Genomic DNA, 25095 nt, shown 5'->3' with positions numbered 1-25095 from the left:
AGTATTGAGCAACGTCTGTGAATATTTATGTACATGTGATTTCTTAGTTTTTTTTTATATTTAATAAATATGCAAAAATCACAAAACTTTTTTTCACGTTCTCATTATGGGGTATTGTGTGTAGAATTTTAAGGGTAAAATTAATTTATTCCATTTTGGAATAAGGCTGTAACTTAACAAAATGTGGAAAAAGTGAAGCTCTGTGAATACATTCCGGAAGCACTGTATTTATTCAGACATTGGGGGCCAAATGTAATAGAGTGAGACTTTCAGAAAGTGAGAGATTTGGTAAGGTTTTTCAGTTTGTTTTTTTTAAAGTGGCAATCATTCACACTGCGAAACCAGGTTGATCTTGCTATGTAAATGATTGCCACTTTTAAAAAAAAACTGCAAAACCTTACCAAATCTCCCACATTTTGAAACTCTCACTCTATTACATTTGGCCATTAATGTTTATTTTTAAGTATTTTTAAAATATTAATAAATAAAAAATGAAAAGAAAGGGGTCTAGCTTAGTTCTCTCTTCCTGTGCAACTGTAGCTCTTAACATTTATTTCTGCCCTTTGATGTTTTACAGATATTACTATTCTAGAACATTTTGCAGGCCTTTTTTTAGTGAGCTCCTCTTAGGAATTTTCTTTTGTTCATGTAGCTCTTCAGTATTCTTTCTATATTTAATATACTGCCAAATTAAACATATTTGCCTACTGTGCCGCAAGTTGCGGGATACTCCTCATTTCTCCGGCAGGGTCTTTTTTTTTTGACGGGCGATTTAATAGGATAGCTTTTGTAACAAAAAAAAAAAAGTATATATGTATAAGTTTGGAAAAATTGTCAAGAACTGACTTTTTTCATTCAATGTTTGATCATGGGTAATTGAATTCCTTCCACACCCCCACACTAATGGAAGCTTTGTTATCTGATTGCTAGATATGATATATGGCTGTTTGGCCTCAAAAAGGTCCTTATTTAGTCCGAAAACGTCAACTGCTCTGTAACATGGAGTGACCACAATAAATTGCTGCCGTTTTGAGGTCTTGTGAGTATCCTCCCTTTCCACACAGTGAATTTATATATTTAGGGGACCATTTATTAATGAGTATTAGCTATTTAAAACTAGTTGCATATGGTAAATGGTGCTGCAGCCAATCAGCTCTCAACTGTCTTTTTTTCAAACCTTGACTGGAAGGAGCCGATTGGCTGGAGCACCAAACTGTCATGTGTTTGAAATATTACAGTTGGTAGCTGCTTGGCAGGAGCACCATACTTATATGAGAGAGCTTATCAATGTGATTTATGTTGCAGTCTCTCAATATTGATTTCTAAGTTCTTGTACTTTTAAATATAAAGATGAAAATGAAAAAGGAAATGAAAGGAAATGAAAGGAAATGAAAATGAAAATGAAAAGGATAGCGAAAGGAAGATGAAAGAGAAGCAGAAATCGAGGCCTCAAGTAAAGACCACTCTCCAGTCTGATGAGGATTGTGTTTTATCCAAGACTCCAAGTGGTGAGGGCAAGGCCTCCAGTAAACATATGACAACCAGCGTGCCTGGTAATGCCGCCTTATCAAATGGATTAAAAGGTATTGTGATGATTACTAAAGAGTACATTCGGCAATGTGATGAGAGTGCATCTCATGTAATGGCACCATAGTTAGGTGTTTGATTTCCCTTTTGTAAAATATATAACACTGTGTATATACGTCCTGGTGGAGACCCCTTGTGCAGCATCCAAATGACCTGTATAACCAGTTGAATGTTATCTCCATACATACTGTAAACTCCTAAGGGGTTTTTGTATCCATCCTCCCTTAACCCTCTATCATTCTCATTTAGCCTTAGTATTGTTACACCCAAATGGCCTGGACAGAGTATAACTTTCATATAAGACTGTAAATGGTGAGTAAGGTCTGCAGCCAGACCTTACTCACCATTGGATTGTACTGGCAGACCAGCACACCTGTTCTAGTGTGCCCCCTGTTGGCCTCAAGCTGTATGTTACAGCTATTTTGTTTCTTCCAATAGCCCTCGTGAGTCTGACTCACATGAACGTTATACTCTGTCCACACCATTCAGGTGTAACAGTACCAAGGCTATATGACAATGAGTTTTGTGTCCATAGTAAAGCATAGAAGACTGGAGGCAGACTCCTTTTAAACAGCTCACCAAAATCTTAGGCGCCTTATAATATGCATTATTTATAGTAAAGGGATCTTTGTCCCTTACAGTAAATATGGTGACATAATAGACCAGTAATGAACCATGTACTCCTAATCTAGTTTACATGGCAGGTTCCCGCTGTGCTTAGTTTCATGCTCCGTTCCTCCCCCTTAGGGGATTGACATTTTAGGTCTGATCTGTTTAACCACTTAATTGACTATTTTTCTCTTAAACCGTTCACAAAAATATTTTTTTCACTTTTTTTTTCCTTAATTTAATATAATCGAAAAGTGTGTTAAAATATGTATTATATTATGCACATCTGGATCTCCTTGTTAAACATTGGGGGACTGCGGCCGCCTGTTATCTGAGCATGCCAGTTAAGTGGTTTAACACGTTTGTTAATATCTCATTACCTATTATAAAATTCAGTCTATCCTGTGATATATGTTCAAATCTGTATTTCTTTTGTGTGGCACTGACGACTTCCATCTTTAGCCTTATGTTCCTTTTTGTCTTATTAAAGCCATATGTTCTCAGTGGTAGTATTGCTGCTGTCCTAGTTGTATTTTGATCTTTCTTCTGATTGTAGATTCTGCAATATCTGAGCAAGAAATGGCGCGAGTTGTTTCTGCTCCTAAAGATCAGGAATCAAGCCTGGTAAAGCCAGCTCAGACCTTACATCAAGAAGTGGAAAAAAGTGAACAAATTGTTCCAATTGATGGGAAGCAAACAGAATTAATTGTAGATGTAAAAGAGGCTGATAATATGCCAAAGTCTAAGGGAAGGAGAAGAAAAACAAAAGAACCTACTCTAGAGAATACACAAATTCTGCCAGTACCTCAAGAATATAATTTGGTGGAACCTAAAGAAGAACCTGAGGCATTAGACTTTGTAGTATTTGCTTCATTACAGACTAAGGAGTTACTCTTTGCTCCTATGGAAGTGGATCTTCCAAGTGTTCCACCAATGAAGGAGAAGAATAGTCGCAAGAAGAAACCACCAAAACAGACCTCTCCAGAGAAAAAGTTGCGTGCAGAGTGTGAGCTAGAACTGCCGGTCATTACGGTAGAAGAGAAACCTGTTGTGTTCAGTGAGACTTCGGAGCCTTTCAACAAAGTTGAGGAAGAGCAGATGCAGAATGTAAATGAGGACATGCCCTCCTTAACCTCTGAGCTAGAACACATTCAGAACACTAGAGCTGACGAATATGACTTGACACTGAATGGTATCACTAGGGTATCCTGTAAAGAAGAACCGGAGCATATAATGCCCATGATTGGACCAGAGACTCTGGTTTGTCATAAAGTTGATTTGGATGATGGTGACAAACAGGACAAGGTAGAGGTCATGGTAGCGGAGATGGACACACAGACCATACTTGTACCCACACTGCCCCCTACTGTTCCGCCTCAGAGTTACTCTGTGACTTCTCCCATTGCGCTCAGTCATGATGAGTCTCAAAGCATAAAGAATGAGAGTGACATAACCATCGAAGTGGACAGTGTGACAGAAGAATCACACAAAGATAAAGGTAAACACCTGTAATACAGGCCATAGTTACTGTAGCACCAATAGGGAACAAGTGCTTTGTGGTGAAATGTGATGGTGTATAAGGAGCTATGTTTCATGCAGAATTACCTGAAAGTATTAGTTGCCCCTTGATTGGTTTTATGTCCCAGACACGGGAGTGGTCACCTATTCCGCTAAGTGCAAGCAAGGCTCAGGCGGCTAATGGACATATCCTTACAGCCCAGCTATATAGAAACTACAGTGACTGGGTCATTGTATATGCGAGGGATTAATCCCAAAATTTCTGTATATGCTCCATAGAGCTTTTTATCATAAATAGGTATCATTCATTACATTGCTTAATACTTACATTTGTCCAGGCCTGTGCGTAATAGGAAATAATTATAATGCTAGCAGTTCTGTAAAGAGATTAGGCTTATTCTGTTCCCCCACAGTTACTCAGTGCATGTAATCATACTGTAACCTACACATACTTGTGAGCACTCGCACATGGCAGCCATTGTATCATTTTTGCCCCACATACAGATGTCTCCCCCATTGTCCTTTCACATACTGATGTGCTTCTGCTAGCACTTGTGCCCAGTGGGTGGCATGGAGGTGCCAGTCCGTCTGTCTGCATGCTAGCCCTGGTGGTGACTGCCTTTTTGCTGATGACAATAGCAGTAAAGAGTTTGTGCCAACTACATACTGATATTTGGACATCACCCTTGGCCTCACTTGTTTTAGTCTCTGGGCACCACTATTTGTTAAGCCCTTATTGTGCATCTTGCCCTGGGAGAAGTTTGAGTGTGATCTTTCTTTTAAGATAGTACATAAGGCAGTACATGCTCTCAACATGAGATCAGAGTATAGTATAATCCGTATTGAGGTGTGTAACACAGAGTGCTCAGCAGGACATTACTATACAAGTCTCTTCTGTACAACATGACGCTGTTATATGGACATGAGTCCGTTTTGTCCCCATCTCTTGATTGCTCTCAGCTGGGGTAGTATTTTATTCTAAGACTTGGTTTTCTCTGTTTCATTCCTTATTAGGCCATAAACGGATCAGTGAGAGCAACCTTGGGACACTGGCAAAGAAACAGAAGCGCGCACCAAAGCGAATGAGCGCTTCATCTAAGGGTGAAAAGAACGTAATAGGTGAGACGCTCACGTTCCAGCCAGTCTAATGTATTGCCATAAACATGTAATGCCACTATTGTGTTTCCTCATTAACTGGTCATTTGTGGATTTATTATATTTTCAGGTCAAAGCAGCAACAGAGAAAACCTTTCTGCTCTGGACACCCCCAGTAAGTGTGCTCCTGATAAGCACATACGTGTTCCTAAGCCACAAGAGATGATGGGATCACCAACCACAGTCACATCTCCGCATATAAAACAAGTAAGAAGAGACAAGCATAGAAAGAAGCACCAGCACTCTACACCAAGGGTGTACAAGTGGACACTGCAGCTCAGTAAGTGATGCATTTCAAATTCATGGTTCGTCTTTGGGGGGCAGGAAGACTCTGTATTTGGCTGAGCAATACCCCTTTCACACCGCAAATATATCCCGGAATATTGCCGACCCGGGTTGAGGTGCAGTCTAAAAACACCACTTTTGAATATCCCGGGTCAAGTAACCCTGCATTTCAACCCGCAGTGTTAAACAAGGGTTGGACCCGGGTCAATGTGCACTCTAAAGTGTCCAACCCGGGTTATTCAACCCTGCATTCATGTAATCGTGCTGATTGGCTGTTCTTTGTGTGCCTTGATGTCAGCAGCCTGAGTCCTGCTACACAGACAGAACAGAGAGCATTAGAGCTATTAAGAATTAGAGGTGAGGTAGAGATTGCTAAGCAGCTTACTGCATACCTCCCAACTTATTAAAAGTACAAAGAGGGGAATCATATCGGGGGCGTGGCCTGGATCAGCAGTGTACTGCTATAGCTCTCCATATTAATCCTGTTAAAGATCCTTTTTTCCCTAACCCGTAGCCCCTGGGATCTACCTGCAAGTATTGGAAGAGGTGCTGCCCTTGTTGACATCCGTGCTGGCCCGGAGCGTGCAGCGGCTTCCTGTACCCGACCCCTCCAGCGTGCTGGCTCGGCTCCCTGCCTCTCTGCGTGCCGGAGCTCGCGGGACGACGCGCGACAGCGCTTCCGGCGGCGGCCCTGCAGAGATCCCCCGGCTGGGGGAACGCGACGGAGGAGGACCTGACTGGCGGGCTGAGCGCGGCGGTGCTCGCCCGTGGACCCGGGGAAGTTGAGGAGAGCGGGTGAGTGCGGAGCGGAAAGCCCGCGAAGCCGCCATCTTTGATTATTAATATGGGCTTGTCTCCCTGCTCCTGAAGTGTTCCCCATCCTGTGGTGCCGCACAGTGAGGCGAGCTGTGGCTGGGATTGCCTCTCTGTTCCTCTCCTGGGCTTAATAACTGTGTTGAGACCGTGCCAAGGACGAGACTCCCCCCCCCACCCCCCCGCGTCCATTGTGGAATTTATGTGGCTGTGGAAGGGGGAAGGAAATGGTCAGCAAGAGCTAGGGAAAATACAATACAGTCCCTATAGGCTCTCTGCAAAACTGCAATAACCACGCAGGTGCTCTTAGTTTTGCTCCTGTCCTGATCCAACCAATCTCCTATTATCTATATATAACCTACTCTGCGGTGTGCCCATAAATCTGCTCTACTTTGCCACATTATTATTTATCATATCTGCCCGATCCGAGCGGCTCCAGCACCTGTGCTGACCCGATACTGCTTGGGGACTTTTTTGCTGTAATATCCTTGGGGTCCTGACATCGCGTCCAGTGCTGCAATGGTGAAAGGAGGTCAGAGTGCGGCGAACGCCGCTGCAAAACTGGAGAAGTTTGCTAGGTCGCAACAGGCAACTCAATCGGCAAGGCAGGGTGACACTGACCCATCCCCGTCTGCGGCTGAGGTCGCTGCTCCCGACCCCACAGAGCAGGTTCAGTCTACCCAGCAAATACTACAGGCCATTTTTGCGTCTGAGCAGAGGGTCACGGACAAGATTGGGCAAGTCCAGGCGGACGTCTCTCTCCTAAGACAGGATCTACAAAAAATCCGGGAAAGAGTGGGTGAAACTGAGCATCGGATATCGGCTCTGGAAGACACTACATCACCCCTTCAACTGAAAGTGGCCGACTTGTCTACCCAGGTGATATCTATGCAGAATAAAATGTCCGATATCGAGGGGAGACTACGGCGCAACAACGTTCGGTTTGTTGGGCTCCCTGAGAGGGCAGAGGGCACCTCCCCGGAATCCTTTCTGGAAAATTGGCTTATTAAATTATTTGGCAAAGAAGCATTTACCTCTCAATTCGCGGTGGAACGAGCGCACAGGCTCCCGCCTAGACCGCCACCACCCGGGGCTCCGGCTAGAACATTTATTGCTCGTTTCCTACACTTTAAGGACCGTGACGCTATACTCCGCATGGCCCGGACACAGGGCCCTATCCAACTAGATGGACATAATATATCCGTTTTCCCTGATTTTGCCCTGGAGGTGCAAAAGAGTAGATCACAGTTTCTGCATGTTAAGCGTCAACTCCGTGACCGCAATATACAATACTCTATGTTGTTTCCGGCCAAACTGAGGGTGGTGTCCGATAACACCACTCATTTCTTCTCCACTCCTCAAGATGCTGCTGCATGGTTGGAACGACAGCCTCGTCCTCCTCGCTGAAGTACTATCATACATTTGTTGATTTGTTACCTTCTTATTGCTGGCTAAGCCTAACTGTTTCATATTATGTTACGCTAGTCATGCTGTGGGTATATATGCACTGTACTAGGGGGGTAATGCTGAGCAGCCTAATGTTGATATTAATCTTTGTCTCGTTTTTTATACGTTGGGGTACGTTGCTAGATATGTTTTTCTTCCCCCTTTTTCTTTTCCAGGGTTAGGGTACTACTTCTACTGGTACTCTGTGGAGAGTTTTATGCCGAAGATAGTGTAGGGGCATTTCTTAGGGACCTTAGTTAGGCCCCTATCCCTTAGCTTAGTTACTCTGGTGGGAGTTATGGGATCCAGGTATACCTTATGTTCGCAAGGTGATACAGGGTGGGTATGGGGGGGGTTAGTTTGTTTTTTTTCATGCTATCAATTTTTGCCTATGTGTGTGTTCTGCTACATTGTGTTATTAGGTGATACAGGGTGGGTGCGGGGGGGGGTTAGTTTATTTTTTTCCAAGCCATCATTGTTTAGTTCTGTGCGTATTTTGCAAATACCCGTATTTTCTGCATGATGTTGCTTTGTGCTCTTATGCCTCCAAGAGCGTAGGGGGACTGGTTATTCCTATCCCTATGTACTGTTGGCTCAACGTTGCTATGCTGCGATGCCAGGCTCTGCTATATGTCTCTTTAACCTATCCTGTTATCCCTCTCCGTTATGATTTATATGTCTACTGTTTCTGAGGGGCTCCGTCTGCTCAGCTGGAACGTTCGGGGACTGAATGAAAAAATCAAAAGATCGTTAGTCCTGACTCAGGTTAAAAAATATCAGGCAGACATAATTTGTCTTTCTGAAACACATTTGCATGGAGGTAGAGTGATGGCGCTTAGAAAGCCCTGGGTCAGTCACGTGTATCATTCCACCTTCTCTAGTAATGCAAGAGGCGTTTCTGTAATGATTAAAAAGTCCGTACAATTTCATATGGATGAATGTGAAACTGACCATTATGGCAGATACGTCTTCCTACGAGCCCATATTAACAGCCGACTGTTTAATATTTTAGCAGTATATGTTCCCCCGCCATATAACAATGAGGTCCTCCGGCACGCTGCCCGTTTTCTGGCCCGGTCCCCTGCTACCCCTGTGATATGTCTAGGAGATTTTAACAATGTCATGGATGGTGGCATGGACAGGTGGAGGGAGTCGGTTGCATCTTCCCCTCCCCTGGCGTCCCCTACCTCATTCGCAAGATTGGTGGGGGAGATGGGGTTGGTGGATATATGGAGATGTCGAAACCCAGCGGCCACTCAGTTCTCCTGTCAGTCCGCTACCCATCACGCTTTTTCTCGTATTGATTTGGTGTTGGTGTCCCATGGTTTGTCCCCGGACGTACTGGCGGTGGATTATCTCCCTAGGGGCATATCGGATCATTCTCCTGTTTTGGTCACAGTTAACATAGGTTGGGAGCGGGGAGCAAAAATGTGGAAGCTTAATCCCTTTTGGTTGACTCTGCTGGGGAAGGGTGAGGATCTGATGGCCGCCTGGGAAGGGTTCCAGGAAGATAATTCACTATACAGTGTTCTGACAATGAAGCATGATGCCTTTAAGGCGTTTCTGCGGGGCTCCTTTATAAAGCGGATCTCTGAAGTTAAAGCATTCAGTAAAAGGGAGGAGATGCGGTTGGAATATTTGTGCCAGCAGTTGGAATCTCAATATCTTAATACCCATTTGCGGTCTGATGAGTTGTTGTGGAAGAACGCGCAGAGTGAGTGGTCGGATTGTTTATTTGAGAAATCCAGGCGTAGACTCCTTTTTGCGGGACATGAGCAGTATTTTCGGGCTGAGATGAATGGCAGCTATTTGGCCTTTTTGGCCCGGTCTGATTCCCCAAGAACGGTAATTCAGTGTGTGAAAAACTCTGCTGGCCAAATGTGCTATTCTGGATCAAAGGTGGCGGAGACTTTCCGTGGTTATTATTCCTCGCTCTATGCCTCCCGAGCCGGTTACTCTGATGATCAGCTGGGGGATTTTTTGGCTCAGTTGACCTTGCCATGCTTGTCCCGGGAGGACTCTGGGGCTCTAGATGCGCCTATCACGCTGGAGGAGGTGGAGGCTGCGATCCTGTCTCTCCCGGCGTCTAAGGCACCGGGATCAGATGGACTTCCGGGTGAGGTCTATAAAAAATACATTACTTTTTTTGCCCCCTATCTCCTACAACTGTTTGAACTTCTCTTAAAAGGTGGGGCCCTCCCGCGCTCTATGGCCGAGGCTAATATAATTGTCCTGCTGAAACCAGGGAAAGACCCCTTGCTCCCCGAGTCCTATCGACCCATTTCCCTCCTCAACACTGATGTAAAAATATTGGCAAAAATCTTGGCATCTCGATTGAATTTGGTAATTACAACGATAATTCATCCAGACCAGACGGGCTTTATGCCGGGTAAGTCCACGGCCCAAAATTTACGTAGATTGTTCTGTCATCTCCAGAGGAATGATGTGGGGGGATCGGACGCGGTGGTGGTGTCCCTTGATGCGGCCAAAGCGTTCGACTCAGTGGAGTGGAGGTACCTTTGGGGGGTGCTGGAGAAATTTGCCTTTGGTCCTCGTTTTATTGGCTTTATCCAATTATTGTATTCCTTGCCTGTGGCTCGTGTGACGGCCAATGGTTTCACGTCTGAGCTTTTTGCACTGGAGAGGGGCACTCGACAGGGCTGCCCCCTGTCTCCTGCACTGTTTGCGATGGCCGTGGAGCCGTTGGCCGCCCTGCTACGGGGCGATGGCGGGGTCAGGGGAGTTGAGATTGGGGGTCATGTGGATGTGGTGGCGCTATACGCGGACGACATGCTACTCTTCCTGCAGGACTCTGATGACTCCCTACGAACAGCATTACAGGTAGTGGAGAATTTTGGTATCTTTTCCGGTCTGTTAATTAACTGGGACAAGTCCCACATTTTTCCTGTCTCTGGCCTTCTTCCCGAAAACACACAGGGGGCGTATCCTTTGCAATGGACACTGCGATTCAAATATTTAGGCATCTGGATTACTCCTATGGCGCGTAGCTATAAGGCCCAAAATATCGACCCCATACTAGCGACATTTAAAGAAAAGGCACATAGCTGGAAAAAATTACCGCTGTCTGTCCTGGGTAGGGTCAATTTATTCAAAATGGTGATGCAGCCAAAGTTCCTCTATGCTCTACAGAATTCCCCGGTCTACCTCCCCAAGAAGATCTTTACTGATATTGAGGGAGTTTTATCCTCATTTATATGGAGTGGCAGGCAGGCGCGGGTCTCTATAAGAACGATGTGCAGGTCCCAGGTGTCTGGCGGGGCAAGCCTCCCAGATCTCAGACTATACTATGTGGCCGCTCAATTAGCCCATCTGAGTGAATGGACTGGGGACTCTTTGGGGGATACGATGAGGGGGTTTCTGGCTGAGCGGACGGAGTGCTCTCCTGCTTTCTCTCTCTCTCCTCTTCAACTTCTCCTTTCTGGTCTCTCTACGTCTGGCATGCCTCCCTTGTTGCGTCAAGCCTTGCTTATCTGGCGATATGCGCACACTTTGTATGACTGGGAGGGACATGATACCTGTACTCCATTGTGGTTCAATAGTGCATACCCTGAGCTATATGAGATGTCGCTAGATAACATATGGATTACTAGGGGAGTCGTGGCACTGGGTCAGCTATACCACGGTGGAGTGCTGAAGTCATTTCAGCAACTAAAGATCGAATTTGATGTGCCTAACACAGTTATGTTCCGATACTTTCGGCTTAGACATGCTGTACAGACCCAATTCCCTCACGGCCCACCATCGATAGCTGATTCACCTGTTAAGACGCTGCTTGCTTCAATGAGCCGGAGGGGGAAGGTGTCTACCATATATGCTGCTTTAAATAACAATAACTATCCCGATCTATTAAACAATCTCCGTACTAAATGGGAGACTGATTTAGGGCAATTGTCCCAAGAGCAGTGGCTTCAAATTATGAGTTCACTTAAATATACTACACCATGTATAAGGTATAAGCAGGTTTTTTTTCTACACTCTACACAGGTCCTACCGCACTCCGGTTAGTATGCGGAGGGCTGGTCTTAGGGAAGATTCTAACTGCCCCAGGTGTCAGGCAGCTGATGCCGGATTTTGGCACTTATTGTGGGACTGCCCTGAGATTTCCCTTTTCTGGCATAGAGTTTGGTGTGAGATAGTCAAGACAGCACCGTCCCTTCCTACATTAGATCCTGGCATATGTTTATTTGGGCTAGATTTGGAGGAGACGCACTCTGTTTTGCTGTACAAATATGTTCTGTGTCTCACAACGCTAGCTAAGGTGGTTATTGCTAGGGTCTGGTTCTCTGCTGATATACCTAGGGTGGAGCATTGGAGGGCGTTGGTGAACGAGGTAATTCGCCATGAGAAACATATGTATAAAATACGGGGTTCCACCTCTCGGTTTACGGAGATGTGGGGCCGCTGGGATGGTGCAGGGCTGGGCGAACAAGTATTAAGCACATGAGCGACATTGTAAAACTATGGATACTCCTCGACATGGATACATATATGTAACTATATATGATAAGAAATAACAAGCACACCAAAAAGTGTTGGGAAAAAAAAAAAATCGGTTTATTGATGGCAACTGTTAAAGTTATAGTTAAATTTCAATGTTGATGCTATGTTTTGTTTGTTTGTGACATAAAACTCAATAAAAACTACTTGATTTAAAAAAAAAAAGTACAAAGAGGGACCTTGGCGCGCGCTAAGTGTGCCCAAAAAGGGTGTGTGACCTATATGAAAGGGGCGTGGCCTCGTGACAGAGCCTCAATCGTGAGTCACCCCCCCTTGTACCATCACTGAGGGGGCATGCCCATCCCCCTCTCCCTCTGTCACCTGTGCATGTGTAGCAGCAGTGACAGGAGCCTCCCAACTACCCCCCCCCCCCCACCCCCACCGTGTGACACTGCAGCCCAGGGGTGGGACAGTGGGACAGTCCCAAAAAAGACGGGACAGTTGGGAGGTAAGTTACTGGAACAGTTAAAGATGCAATTGTATATAAAAACATAGCTCTGTCAGCCATGATTCCTGCAATGCTGTGAGCTGTCCCCACCCTCTCCTTTTGTCCCCTCTGACACCTCATCTTTCTGAGCCAAAAAAAGTCCATTTAAAATGTCATCCATGGTGTTTTAATTGCTGACCCGGGTTGAGTTAAAAGGCCAACCATGCAATAACCCGGGTTGAAAGTGTAGTGTGAAAGGGTCGGACCCGGGTTTGCGGTGTGATGATGGAAAGCTCCATGCTGTGCTCTAGTGAGAGCAAAGTGCTGCAATCCTCAGAGCAGTGTGAGACATAGGATGCTGATACCGGTGTGTAGGTCGCTGTGGAGAGGTTTGTTTCTTGGCTACACTGGCTGAAAAGACAGATGCCAGCAATTCTCTGCTGTCCCGGTGAGAGGAAAGATCACCATTGCTGTGACTTGTATCTACTGATATCAGGGACACTATAACCACGTAGCCATCCACAGATCAGTGTGTGTGCTGTAATGAGAGATGAATGCATGCTCTTTAGTGATCAGCTATGAGCTACTATGGCTACCCCATACTTCCTTAACCAGGGAGGTGTTTCAGGTGTGAAGACCACTGCCCAGCTGATTCATAGCCTCCTCAAGACTGCTTGATATGCCCTCCTATTCCCTAAACACTGTCGAGAGGTATTATGACACGAGAGAGGGTGAGAGAAGCCTAAAGGTCACACACATTACCATCCCAAGCCCCAATGACCCCACGTTAGTGGTGTTCAGCAAAAAAGTAAAATTCTGGATATCCGCAGCAATTGCAGCTGCAGCAGCTGAGGAAATAGAGATCAGCCTCAGACTGTCTGTGGACTGTTGAGCCCTAGCCATTAGCAGGTGACTTTGTAGCTGTATCATTCTTATGGCTGTCCTGCTTACTCCACAAGATGATGATTCCGTTACCTCCGATGATCATTATCACTTTCATTAGAGCTCCGTGTGCAAATATTAAATAATGGAATATGTATTGTGGAGGGCAGGTGCTGTCCTGGTGATGTAACGCTTTATTTCTGTTATAACTCTTAGATGAACTGGATAATATGTCTGGCACAGAGAAGATTGAGTTCCTCGAGGATACACTGCAGGAGATCAGAAAGCAGTACATGTCCTTAAAGGCTGAAGTAGCTGCAATAGACAGGAAGCGGATAGAGTCACAAAACAAAGGCCGAAAAGGTGAGCCTCACTGTCCTGTGTTCTCCTTCTTGTGCTCACAGGACGGGAGTTCTCTGGCTATAAGGGAAGAACATGTAGATGCTGGGGACAGTTTGATCAATCTCCTTTGGGTGTCATCCATGATAGACAGATCTTCTGTGAGTGCTAGTAATGTCTCTGCATGTGTGTGGTCACAAACATTATAGAGATTTGTCATCAAGATGCAGACATCCCTCCCATGTAATAATAATAACATAGTCGTGGCTAATTTCTGTATATTTTGCTGTTGAACTAACTTTTCTTTAATCTACCCACAGTGTACAATACCAGAGCATCAATGTCCTCTGCATCTTCATGGGCTGGAATGGGTTCCTCATCCTCGTCCCACAAAGCACACTGCCTGTAGAGTGCAGGAGATACGTGGCGTCACCTACTTCCCATCAGCCGCCTGCCATGGACACTTATCCTCCATCCCTTTAATCCTACCTCATGAAGCACTCAATTAATTTGCTAAAGAAATTTTTTTTTTTTTACTTTTCTTCATTTTTTTAATCTTTTTCTTAAATAATAAATTAGGGTTAGACTAGCAGTGAGTCTGCCGCAGTGGCTTCTTGTTTTATCTAAACAGAGGAATGACATTTTTAGGAATTTGAGAAATGTGTGAATAATATTTCTCTTACGTCCTAGAGGATGCTGGGGACTCCGTAAGGACCATGGGGTATAGATGGGCTCCGCAGGAGACATGGGCACTCTAAAGACTTTAGATGGGTGTGCACTGGCTCCTCCCTCTATGCCCCTCCTCCAGACCTCAGTTAGATCCTGTGCCCAGAGGAGACTGGATGCACTGCAGGGGAGCTCTACTGAGTTTCTCTGAAAAAGACTTTTGTTAGGTTTTTTATTTTCAGGGAGCACTGCTGGTAACAGGCTCCCTGCATCGTGGGACTGAGGGGAGAGAAGCAGACCTACTTAACTGATAGGCTCTGCTTCTTAGGCTACTGGACACCATTAGCTCCAGAGCAGGGCCGGTTCTTGCCCTTTCGGCGCCCCGGGCAAAATTTAGGGGCGTGGCTTAACATGGGGGCGTGGTCAGTCACGCCCCCCATTTGTAGCGCCGCTGGGGGGAAAAAGAAAAGAAAAAAAAAAGTATACTTACTGTACCCCGCTCCTGTTTCCAGACCCTGCAGACCGGCGCCGCTCTTCTCCTCGGATCTATGGGAGAGACGTCAGTCATGACGTCTCTCCCATAGCACAGCATAAGCGCTAGAGGTCAATTATGACCCCTAGCGTCTATGCCACAATGCTGTGCGGTGCGCGATGACGTCATCGCGCACCGCACACCAAAGGTCCTCTCCATGAAGGGAAACTAGACGCTTAGCGTCTGATTCCCTTCAGAGCGGGGGAGGACCAGCGCCACGAAGGGAAACCAGACGCTTAGCGTCTGGTTCCCTTCTCACAGCGGGAGGGGGGGGCACAGCGGGGGCGCACACTGACAGTGGAGGATCTTGCCATGGTGCGGCGCCCTCCGGATGGCGCCGGCGCCCTCCGGAAGGCGGCGCCCCGGGCAAAAGTCCTGCTTGGCCGTGGCAAGATCCGCCACTGCTCCAGAGGGTCGGAACACAGGTTTCGTCCTCGCTGTTCGTCCCGGAGCTGCGCCGCCGTCCTCCTCACAGAGCCGGAAGATAGAAGCCGGTGAGTATAAGAAGAAAGAAGACTTCACAGGTGGCAGAAGACTTCAGATCTTCACTGAGGTACCGCGCAGCGGTAACGCTGCGTGCCATTGCTCCCACACATACACACACAGAAGGCACTGTACGGGTGCAGGGCGCAGGGGGGGCGCCCTGGGCAGCAATATTAACCTCAAGGGACACTGGCTAATATATTAGATACTGCGGAGGCAGTATATTGAAAAAACCCCGCCAGTATAAAGAATTTGAGCGGGACCGAAGCCCGCCGTTGGGGGGCAGATCTTGATCCTCCAGCACTAACCAGCGCCATTTTTCTCCACAGCAAGCTGCAGAGAAGCTGCTCTCTGGACTCTCCCCTGCTGAGCAAGTACAGAGGGCAAAAAAGAGGGGGGGGGGGCACATTTAATTGGCGCAGTGTGTATTATTTATTCTATAAAAGTGCTCTGTACAGTCTGGAATTTTATTCCAGTGTCCAGTGGCGCTGGGTGGGTGCTGGCATTCTCTCTCTCTCTGTCTCTCCAAAGGGCCTTATTGGGGGGCTGTCCCCATAATTGTATATCCCAGTGTGTGTGGGGTTGTCAGTACGTGTGTGTCGACATGTCTGAAGCGGAAGGCTCGTCTAAGGAGGAGGATGATTGTGGTGTCTCCGTCGGCGACGCCGACACCTGATTGGTTGGATATGTGGATTGTTTTAAATGCAAATGTGTCTTTATTACATAAAAGATTGGACAAGGCAGAGTCCAGAGAAAAAGCAGGGAGTCAATCCATGGCTTTGACTGTGTCACAAGGCCCTTCGGGCTGTCATAAACGTCCCCTTTCCCAGGTAGCAGACACTGATACCGACACGGATTCTGACTCCAGTGTCGACTACGATCATGCGAGGTTACACCCAAGGGTGGCCAAAAGTATTCATTATATGATTATTGCAATAAAAGATTTTTTGCATATCACAGAGGACCCCTCGGTGCCTGACACGAGGGTATGCATGTTTAAGGAGAAGAAACCTGAGGTAACCTTTCCCCCATCTCATGAGCTGAACGCTTTATTTGAAAAAGCTTGGGAAACTCCGGACAAGAAACTGCAGATTCCCAAGAGAATTTTTATGGCGTATCCTTTCCCAGCACAGGACAGGTTACGGGGGGAATCCTCGCCCAGGGTGGACAAGGCTTTAACGCGCTTGTCCAAAAAGGTGGCACTACCGTCTCCAGACACGGCAGCCCTCAAGGATCCTGCTGATCGCAGACAGGAGACTACCTTAAAATCAATTTATACACATACGGGTGCCTTGCTCAGACCGGCAGAAGCGTCGGCATGGGTATGTAGCGCAATAGCAGCATGGGCAGATAACTTGTCATCTGACATTGACACCCTAGGTAAGGATAGCATTTTATTGACCTTGGGTCATAATAAAGACGCAGCGTTATATATGAGAGATGCTGCGAGAGACGTTGGGCTGTTGGGTTCAAGAGCCAATGCCATGGCAATTTCTGCTAGGCAAGCCCTGTGGACCCGCCAATGGACGGGTGATGCCGATTCAAAGAGACATATGGAAACTTTGCCTTACAAGGGTGAGGTTTTATTTGGGGAGGGCCTCGCGGACCTGGTTTCCACAGCTACCGCGGGTAAATCTTCTTTTTTGCCTTATGTTCCCCCACAGCAAAAGAAAACACCTCAATATCAGATGCAGTCCTTTCGGTCGCATAAGTCCAGAAGGGTTCGGGGCTCTTCCTTCCTCGCCACAGGTAAGGGTAGAGGGAAAAGAATGCCTGCTACGGCTGGTTCCCAGGAACAGAAGTCCTCCCCGGCTTCTACAAAATCCACCGCATGACGTTGGGGCTCCACTGCAGGAGTCAGCGCCGTGGGGGCACGTCTTCGACTCTTCAGCCAGGTCTGGGTTCTGTCAGATTTGGATCCTTGGGCGATAGAAATTGTATCCCAAGGCTACAAACTGGAATTCGAAGAAGTGTCTCCTCGACGATTTTTCAAGTCTGCTTTGCCAGCTTCTCCCCCAGAGAGGGAAATAGTTTTAGCTGCAATACAAAAGCTGTGTCGACAGCAGGTGATTATCAAGGTTCCCCTAATACAACAGGGGAAAGGGTACTATTCAACCCTATTTGTGGTCCCGAAACCGGATGGCTCGGTCAGACCCATTCTGAATCTAAAATCCCTAAACCTGTATCTAAAAAGGTTCAAATTCAAGATGGAATCTCTCTGGGCAGTGATCTCCAGCCTGGAAGGGGGGGATTTTATGGTGTCACTAGACATAAAGGATGCATACCTTCATGTCCCCATTTATCCTCATCAGGCGTACCTGAGATTCGCTGTACAGGACTGTCATTACCAGTTTCAGACGTTGCCGTTTGGGCTGTCCACGGCCCCGAGGATTTTCACCAAGGTAATGGCGGAAATGATGGTGCTCCTACGCAGACAAGGAGTCACAATTATCCCATACTTGGACAATCTCCTGATAAAAGCGAGATCGAGATATCAGTTGCTGAAAAGCGTGTCACTCTCCCTGAGAGTGCTGCAGCAACACGGCTGGATCCTAAATCTGCCAAAGTCGCAGTTGATTCCAACGACTCGGCTATAATTTTTAGGCATGATTCTGGACACGGAAAAGAAGAGGGTTTTTCTCCCAACGGAAAAGGCCCAGGAACTCTAGAGCATGGTCAGAGACCTGTTAAAGCCAAAAAGAGTGTCAGTTCATCAATGCACTCGAGTACTGGGAAAGATGGTGGCGGCCTACAAGGCCATCCCCTTCAGCAGGTTCCATGCGAGGACATTTCAGTGGGACCTTCTGGACAAGTGGTTGGGGTCCCATCTACAAATACATCAGAAAATAAGCCTGTCCCCCAGGGCCAGGGTGTCTCTCCTGTGGTGGCTGCAGAGTGCTCACCTTCTAGAGGGTCGCAGGTTCGGCATTCAGGACTGGGTTCTGGTAACCACGAACGCGAGCCTCCGAGGATGGGGAGCAGTCACACAAGGAAGAAATTTTCAGGGACTGTGGTCAAGCCAGGAGGCTTGTCTACACATCAACGTGCTGGAATTAAGGGCCATATACAACGGCCTACGACAAACGGAGACTCTTCTTCGCGGCCTACCTGTTCTGATTCAATCAGACAACGTCACAGCAGTGGCTCATGTAAACTGCCAAGGTGGGACAAGGAGCAGAGTGGCAATGGCGGAAGCCACCAGGATTCTTCGCTGGGCGGAAAATCACGTAAGCGCGCTGTCAGCATTCTTCATTCCGGGAGTGGACAACTGGGAAGCAGACTTCCTCAGACACGATCTCCATCCAGGAGAGTGGGGTCTTCATCAAGAAGTTTTTGCAGAGATAACAAGTCGTTGGGGGCTTCCTCAAACAGACATGATGGCATCGCGCCTCAACAAGAAACTTTGCAGGTATTGTTCCAGGTCAAGGGACCCTCAGGCTGTAGCGGTAGACGCCCTGGTGACACCCTGGGTGTTTCCGTCGGTCTATGTATTCCCTCCTCTTCAACTTATCTCAAAAATACTGAGAATCATAAGAAGAAAAAGAGTCCAGACAATACTCATTGTTCCGGATTGGCCTCGAGGGGCCTGGTATTCAGATCTTCAGGAAATGCTCACAGAAGATCCGTGGCCTCTTCCTCCCAGGGAGGACCTGTAGCAGCAGGGGCCCTGCGTGTTCCAAGACTTACCGCGGTTATGTTTGACGGCATGGCGGTTGAACGCCAAATCCTAGCTAGGAAAGGTATTCCGGGGGAAGTCATCCCTACTCTGATAAAAGCTAGGAAGGAGGTGACGGCGAAGCATTATCACCGTATCTGGAGGAAATATGTATCTTGGTGTGAAACCAAGAATGCTCCTATGGAAGATTTCCACCTGGGCCGTTTTCTCCACTTTCTGCAGACAGGAGTGGATATGGGCGTAAAGTTAGGCTCCATTAAGGTGCAGATTTCGGCCCTGTCAATATTCTTCAGAAGGAATTGGCTTCTCTCCCAGAAGTCCAGACTTTTGTAAAGGGAGTGCTGCACATCCAGCCTCCTTTTGTGCCCCCAGTGGCACCATGGGACCTTAATGTGGTGTTACAGTTCTTTAAGTCACACTGGTTTGAACCTCTTCAAACAGTTGAGTTAATAAGATTTCTCACTTGGAAAGTGGTCATGTTGTTAGCCTTGGCATCTGCGAGGCGGGTGTCCGAATTGGCGGCTTTGTCTCACAAAAGCCCCTATCTGATTTTCCATGTGGATAGAGCAGAGTTGAGGACTCGTCCTAAATTTCTGCCTAAGGTGGTTTCATCGTTTCATATGAACCAACCTATTGTGGTGCCTGTGGCTACGGGTGACTTGGAGGATTCCAAGTCTCTCGATGTAGTCAGGGCCTTAAAAGTTTATGTAGCGAGGACGGCTCGGGTTAGGAAAACAGAGGCTCTGCTTGTCCTGTATGCAGCCAACAAGGTTGGCGCTCCTGCTTCTAAGCAGACTATTGCCAGCTGGATCTGTAACACGATTCAGCAGGCTCATTCTACGGTTGGATTGCCGTTACCAAATTCGGTAAAGGCCCATTCCACTAGGAAGGTGGGTTCTACTTGGGCGGCTGCCCGAGGTGTCTCGGCATTACAACTTTGCCGAGCAGCTACTTGGTCGGGTTCAAACACTTTTGCTAAATTCTTTAAGTTTGATACCTTGGCTGATGAGGACCTCATGTTTGCTCAATCTGTGCTGCAGAGTCATCCACACTCTCCCGCCCGGTCTGGAGCTTTGGTATAAAACCCATGGTCCTTACGGAGTCCCCAGCATCCTCTAGGACGTAAGAGAAAATAAGATTTTAAACCTACCGGTAAATCTTTTTCTCCTAGTCCGTAGAGGATGCTGGGCGCCCGTCCCAGTGCGGACTAAATTCTGCAAGGCTTGTATATAGTTATTGATTACATAAGGGTTATGTTACAGTTTTGATCAGTCTCTGGCTGATGCTGTTTTGTTTCATACTGTTAACTGGTTCGTATATTCCATGTTGTACGGTGTGGATGGTGTGGGCTGGTATGTATCTTGCCCTTAGAATAACAAAAATCCTTTCCTCGTACTGTCCGTCTCCTCTGGGCACAGTTCTTTAACTGAGGTCTGGAGGAGGGGCATAGAGGGAAGAGCCAGTGCACACCCATCTAAAGTCTTTAGAGTGCCCATGTCTCCTGCGGAGCCCGTTTATACCCCATGATCCTTACGGAGTCCCCAGCATCCTCTACAGACTAGGAGAAAAAGATTTACCGGTAAGTTTAAAATCTTATTTTTCAGGAGCTCCCTTATATGGAATATGCTCTCAACACAAAAAGCATGTGTATACAACAATGTAATGTCACAGCAGCTGCACTTTTCCAGAGCTGCACTTTAACATCCGATATTTAGTGTACATTATTCAAAGCACTTGCAACATACAGAACAAAAAAATCCAATGTGTTCAGTGGCCAGTTTTATATCTGTAAGCCAGACAGTTGTGACATGGAACGTAGTGGACTGAAAAAAGTAAAAAGAGTGAAATACAAGCATAATGAACAAGGCTGTAACTAGGAGTGGATGAGGTGTGCCGTCATGCAGGGCTCTCTGGGTGGCACAGCTGCTGCCCCACGGTCCTTGCATCTGGCTAGTAGGGTGCCTAGAACGCCACCATGTAGCCAGGATATCTGCGGCTGAACCAGCCGGAGTGTGCTTTAGATATTCTAAGCAGGCACCATGTAGTCTGTGCAGCTCCCTGGAGGGTCCTGAGTACACTTACTGGTGCTGGAGATCCTGCCCCCTCCATGACATCAGTGCAGTGCCCTGTCCAGAAGCCTGGGCTGATATGTCACCAACTGAGAATCTGGGGTCTCTGTCATTAAGGGACAGAGACACTGTGCTTCTCAAGGACAGGGAGACCATGCTCACGCTCCGCAGGCCCATTCTCCATCTCCTGCATATTTTGACAAAAAAATGGACAAAGTCAGTGACATCTCTGCTATCCAAACCGTCATTCTTTTTTGCGAGTTGTAAATTGCTTGAAGAAGATGTTTAATAGTATATTCAGAAGAGACAGCCAATGCATGGTAATACAAAAGTTCCACAGGGTAGTCCTGAACAGAAGACTGGAGGTATAGCCATGAGATGCACAGGGTCACACTAAACTGAAGATGGAGATGAAGAGTCAGCTGGCCAAACGAGAGCAAAAGCAACCAGCATGTAGAAGGTAAGTACTGAGAACAGGACTCTACAGGGTAGCACTGAACCGGAGACTGGGGTGACCAAGCAGGTAATATCAAAAATCCACAGGATAGCCCTAAACAGGAGACTGAAGGTATAGGTAGGAGATGCACAAGGTCACAGTGAACTGGATAGAAAGAGCAAACAATGCAGAGATAATAGCAGAGGAGAATAATAATACACTACAAGTCACAGCAATATGGACTCATGACAGTAGCAGATTTTCCAGGGGATATACAATGCAAAGATGACAGCAGGGGAGATAAAGGAACTTATATCCAGGAGCAGCACAGGTCCCAGGAGCCCTGACCTACTCAACCACAGCCCAGCAGCAGGAGGTCCCCAGGAAGCAGCAAGCCTTATGAAGGAGAGGACAATTAGCCACACCAGTGGCGGGAGCGGAAGTGAATCTGCAGAGGAGCGCCATGAAGTGGGGGTAATGCCGGCCACAGGCAAGAGGCCACAACACAGACTCTGGGGCAGAGGAGGGAGACACAGCCCCCGAATTGTTAAGTGTGGGTCCATAGCCTAAAACCAACAGCCAGAGTAGGAGAGAGCAATGCAGGGAGGACCCCGCTGTCTACAGGATGTAGAAACATAATATAATGGCTGGAGAGCACAGGGCTAGTTTCCTCCATTGCTGCCCAGGCCATGCCCCAAATAAGCAATTATTTTAAATGTTTATTAATGTATACAGTGGAATTAGGGGCGGTTTAACAGCGGAGGGGGCCCGTGTGAGGTCTCTGTGTCGGCTGCCTCCTCTATACAGAGCAGTAGACTCTGGCATTGTTTCAGAGACTACTGTGCATCATACTTGTTACTCTCCTGGAAGCTGCGGGAGGCTTCCATTTTTTGGGGTAGCCCCCTGGACCTAGGGGCCCGTGTGCACTGAACACACTGCACCCATTACAGATATGCCAATGAGTGGAATTGTGAGTGTTTTCCAGTGGACTATCTTATCCCTTGGCAAATCTATTTTGTCCTTTTTCTATGTAATTCTGAATTTTATTTTGTTGTAAAAAGAAAATATATGACAACAGCAAAGTTATATAACAGGTTTTATAAAGCTGATGTGTGTGTGTGTGTGTGTGTGTGTGTGTGTGTGTGTGTGTGTGTGTGTGTGTGTGTGTGTGTGTGTGTGTAAAATAAGGTATTATCTTGCAGCTTGTTAGATCTATTTATTCAGACATTGGATGTATTTTTTTAACTCTATTTTTATTATTGCATGTACAATAAATAAAATGTACAAACAAGCCATTATTCATTGCTCATATAAAAAGTAAAAAATACATAACATATAGGTAAATCACCATAACACCATATCAACAACTATTGTGATCTATGCATTATAATAGATATAAAATTGTTACAATATTTATGGAATGACATTCTATTATTATGGGGGGTATCCTACTAGCAGCCGCACTTTACACTCCTAATAGGATTGATGGGGGCGATCCCATTAGCCCTGATACGGTGCACTCCTCCCTCCGATACCAGCACTTATTGGGGCTTATGCTTTGGGTGCCTCCGGCATAAACCGTGATAACCGGGCTTCCGGAGCTGTGATCCCCGATCCCATGTGTTACCGCACAATCGCGGGTCCATTTTCGGGCGATGAATGACCGTGATAATGACCATCCATCATTATTTGCGATATCCGCCTGTTTTTATTGGCAGAAAATGGATCGGGACTAATTGGATACCGCCCTAAGGGGTATATTCAGTTGAAGTCAAAAGCTGCGGTCTGTCGAAAAGACAGCAGTTTTCGACTTTTTAAGGTCGAATCGTGATTCGACCTATTCAATATAACCCCAATTTTTTCGACAAGTTGATGAATTCAACTTGGCGAAAAGCACATGGATCGCCGGAATAGCTGCCGATCTACGTGCTTGTGTCGGTTTTGGCCCCCTTTTCGACCATCTCAGTTTGACTTTTAAAAAAAAGTCGAGTGAGATTGGGAGAGCCGGGACGGGGTGAGCAGCGCTGGAGGATGTCACAGCCGCCGCTCACAGCAGTCTTTACCCGGCTCCAGCAAGCGACACCTCGCTTGCTGGAGCCGGGTGGACGCTGCCTTGAGTGGCGGCGGCTGTGAGAGGGGGGACGGGGAGTGGCAGCTGTGAGAGGAGGGACTGGAGGGAGAGCCGCGGGCAGACGGGGGAGAGCAGCGCTACAGCAGTGGCCATATAGCCGCTGCTGTAGCGCGGCTCTCCCCCTGTCTCCCCTCCTGCATCTCCATTCGATTTTTTTTAAAGTCGAATTGAGATGTCCATTGGGTAGCCCAGGTCGGATCCATTCTGACAAATGAATGTCGGAATGGATCCGACTTCAATTGAATATACCCCTAAGTCTCAACAGTACAATTTAAAACATAGTATGACACGGCATGGTGGGGACAGTGCATCTCCACAACTATTATGCAAATATTTTAAAAAGTTAAGACCATAGGAGGATCATTTATAAATATATATCTATAATATATGATTCTCATACCATGTTGTGGCACAAAAGCATTTTCTGATTCGTCTCTGAATCAGTTTAGAGAAAAAGGAGATATAGCTTTCCTGTGTTTCCAAAAAAAAGGGTATTGTGTATCTTGCCTTCTGCAGGGAAGAATCCACCCAGTCCATACGAAAAATCTAATATAATCTGTCCAAAAACATACATATAGATAATGATGTTGGATGAATCCATATCTGTACGATAATTGTTCTGGCAGCAGTGCTGTTTCGTGCGGCAGGTGAGGCGTGCCGCCGCACAGGGCACCCGCCACGGCACTATTGGTGGCCCTTGGTGCGCCTCCCTATCATTAGTACTCCTCTCAGGGGGCGGAGTTTTGTGTAATGATGCTTTTGCGGACCACCAGGAGCAATGGGCGGGAGGAGGAGGAGAGAGATGTCGGCTGGCCTGGCGGGCATTGTACACACCCCTGACAACGAGCACTACACAGCCCTGGCAACTATCATTACACAGCCCTGGCAACGATCATGACACCCGTCCCAGAGCATGAAACCCCTGGCAACCAGCATGACACCCAACGAGCAGGGAATTAAAAAGTAATTAGAAGCTTTACTGTGCGGCATAATGTATCAAGGACATTGCGGTGTGTGGCATAATATGGTGCAGGGTGCATTACTGTGTGGGGCTTAATATGGTGGAATTTAATTCATTGTGGTGGCCGTCATATGTTGGTGCAGGGTCAAAACCTGGGGTGCAAGGTAGTCTTTTCAGGCGATACCACGCCCATTTTTGAGAGACCAAGCCCATCCTAGAGAGGCCACAGACACTTGTCAGGAGCGTGCCAAAGGCGCGTGCAAATTTGTCAGTGGTGGGGGAGGAGCACATTTTTAAATCTCTCACTGGGAGCCAAATTGGGTAGAAACAGCCGTGCCTGGCAGCTGCAGATATTGCCAAGAGTCATTTACGACTCCCCATAGAGGCCCTAATACAGGGACGTGCAGTTAGGGGAGGCAGTGCCTCCCCTGTCATTACCGATTAAAATAATATAAAGAAGATACTTATGACACATATTCTGTGTCATAAGTATTTGCTTTATATTATCATAATCATCCCAGTCCTGTGTAAAGTGTTTGGGAGGCATCGATCGTGGTGCCTC

General features: G+C 46.8%; 1 protein-coding gene across 1 annotated transcript; it reads left to right on the top strand.

Annotated features, from left to right (window-relative positions):
- The first annotated feature begins 1250 nt into the window (after positions 1-1250).
- LOC134980457 (AT-rich interactive domain-containing protein 4A-like) lies at positions 1251-14164 on the top strand. The gene is made up of 6 exons (XM_063947295.1): positions 1251-1583; positions 2753-3694; positions 4729-4833; positions 4940-5149; positions 13457-13603; positions 13900-14164. The coding sequence occupies exons 1-6, from the start codon at positions 1379-1381 to the stop codon at positions 13986-13988; spliced, it is 1698 nt and encodes a 565-aa protein (XP_063803365.1). The 5' UTR covers positions 1251-1378; the 3' UTR covers positions 13989-14164.
- Positions 14165-25095: the final 10931 nt, after the last annotated feature.

Source organism: Pseudophryne corroboree, chromosome 12 (assembly GCF_028390025.1).
Source record: "Pseudophryne corroboree isolate aPseCor3 chromosome 12, aPseCor3.hap2, whole genome shotgun sequence".
In the NCBI taxonomy this organism is placed as follows: Eukaryota; Metazoa; Chordata; class Amphibia; order Anura; family Myobatrachidae; genus Pseudophryne; species Pseudophryne corroboree.
Note: the sequence above shows the minus strand (reverse complement) of the source record. Positions and strands in the feature narration are given on the sequence as shown.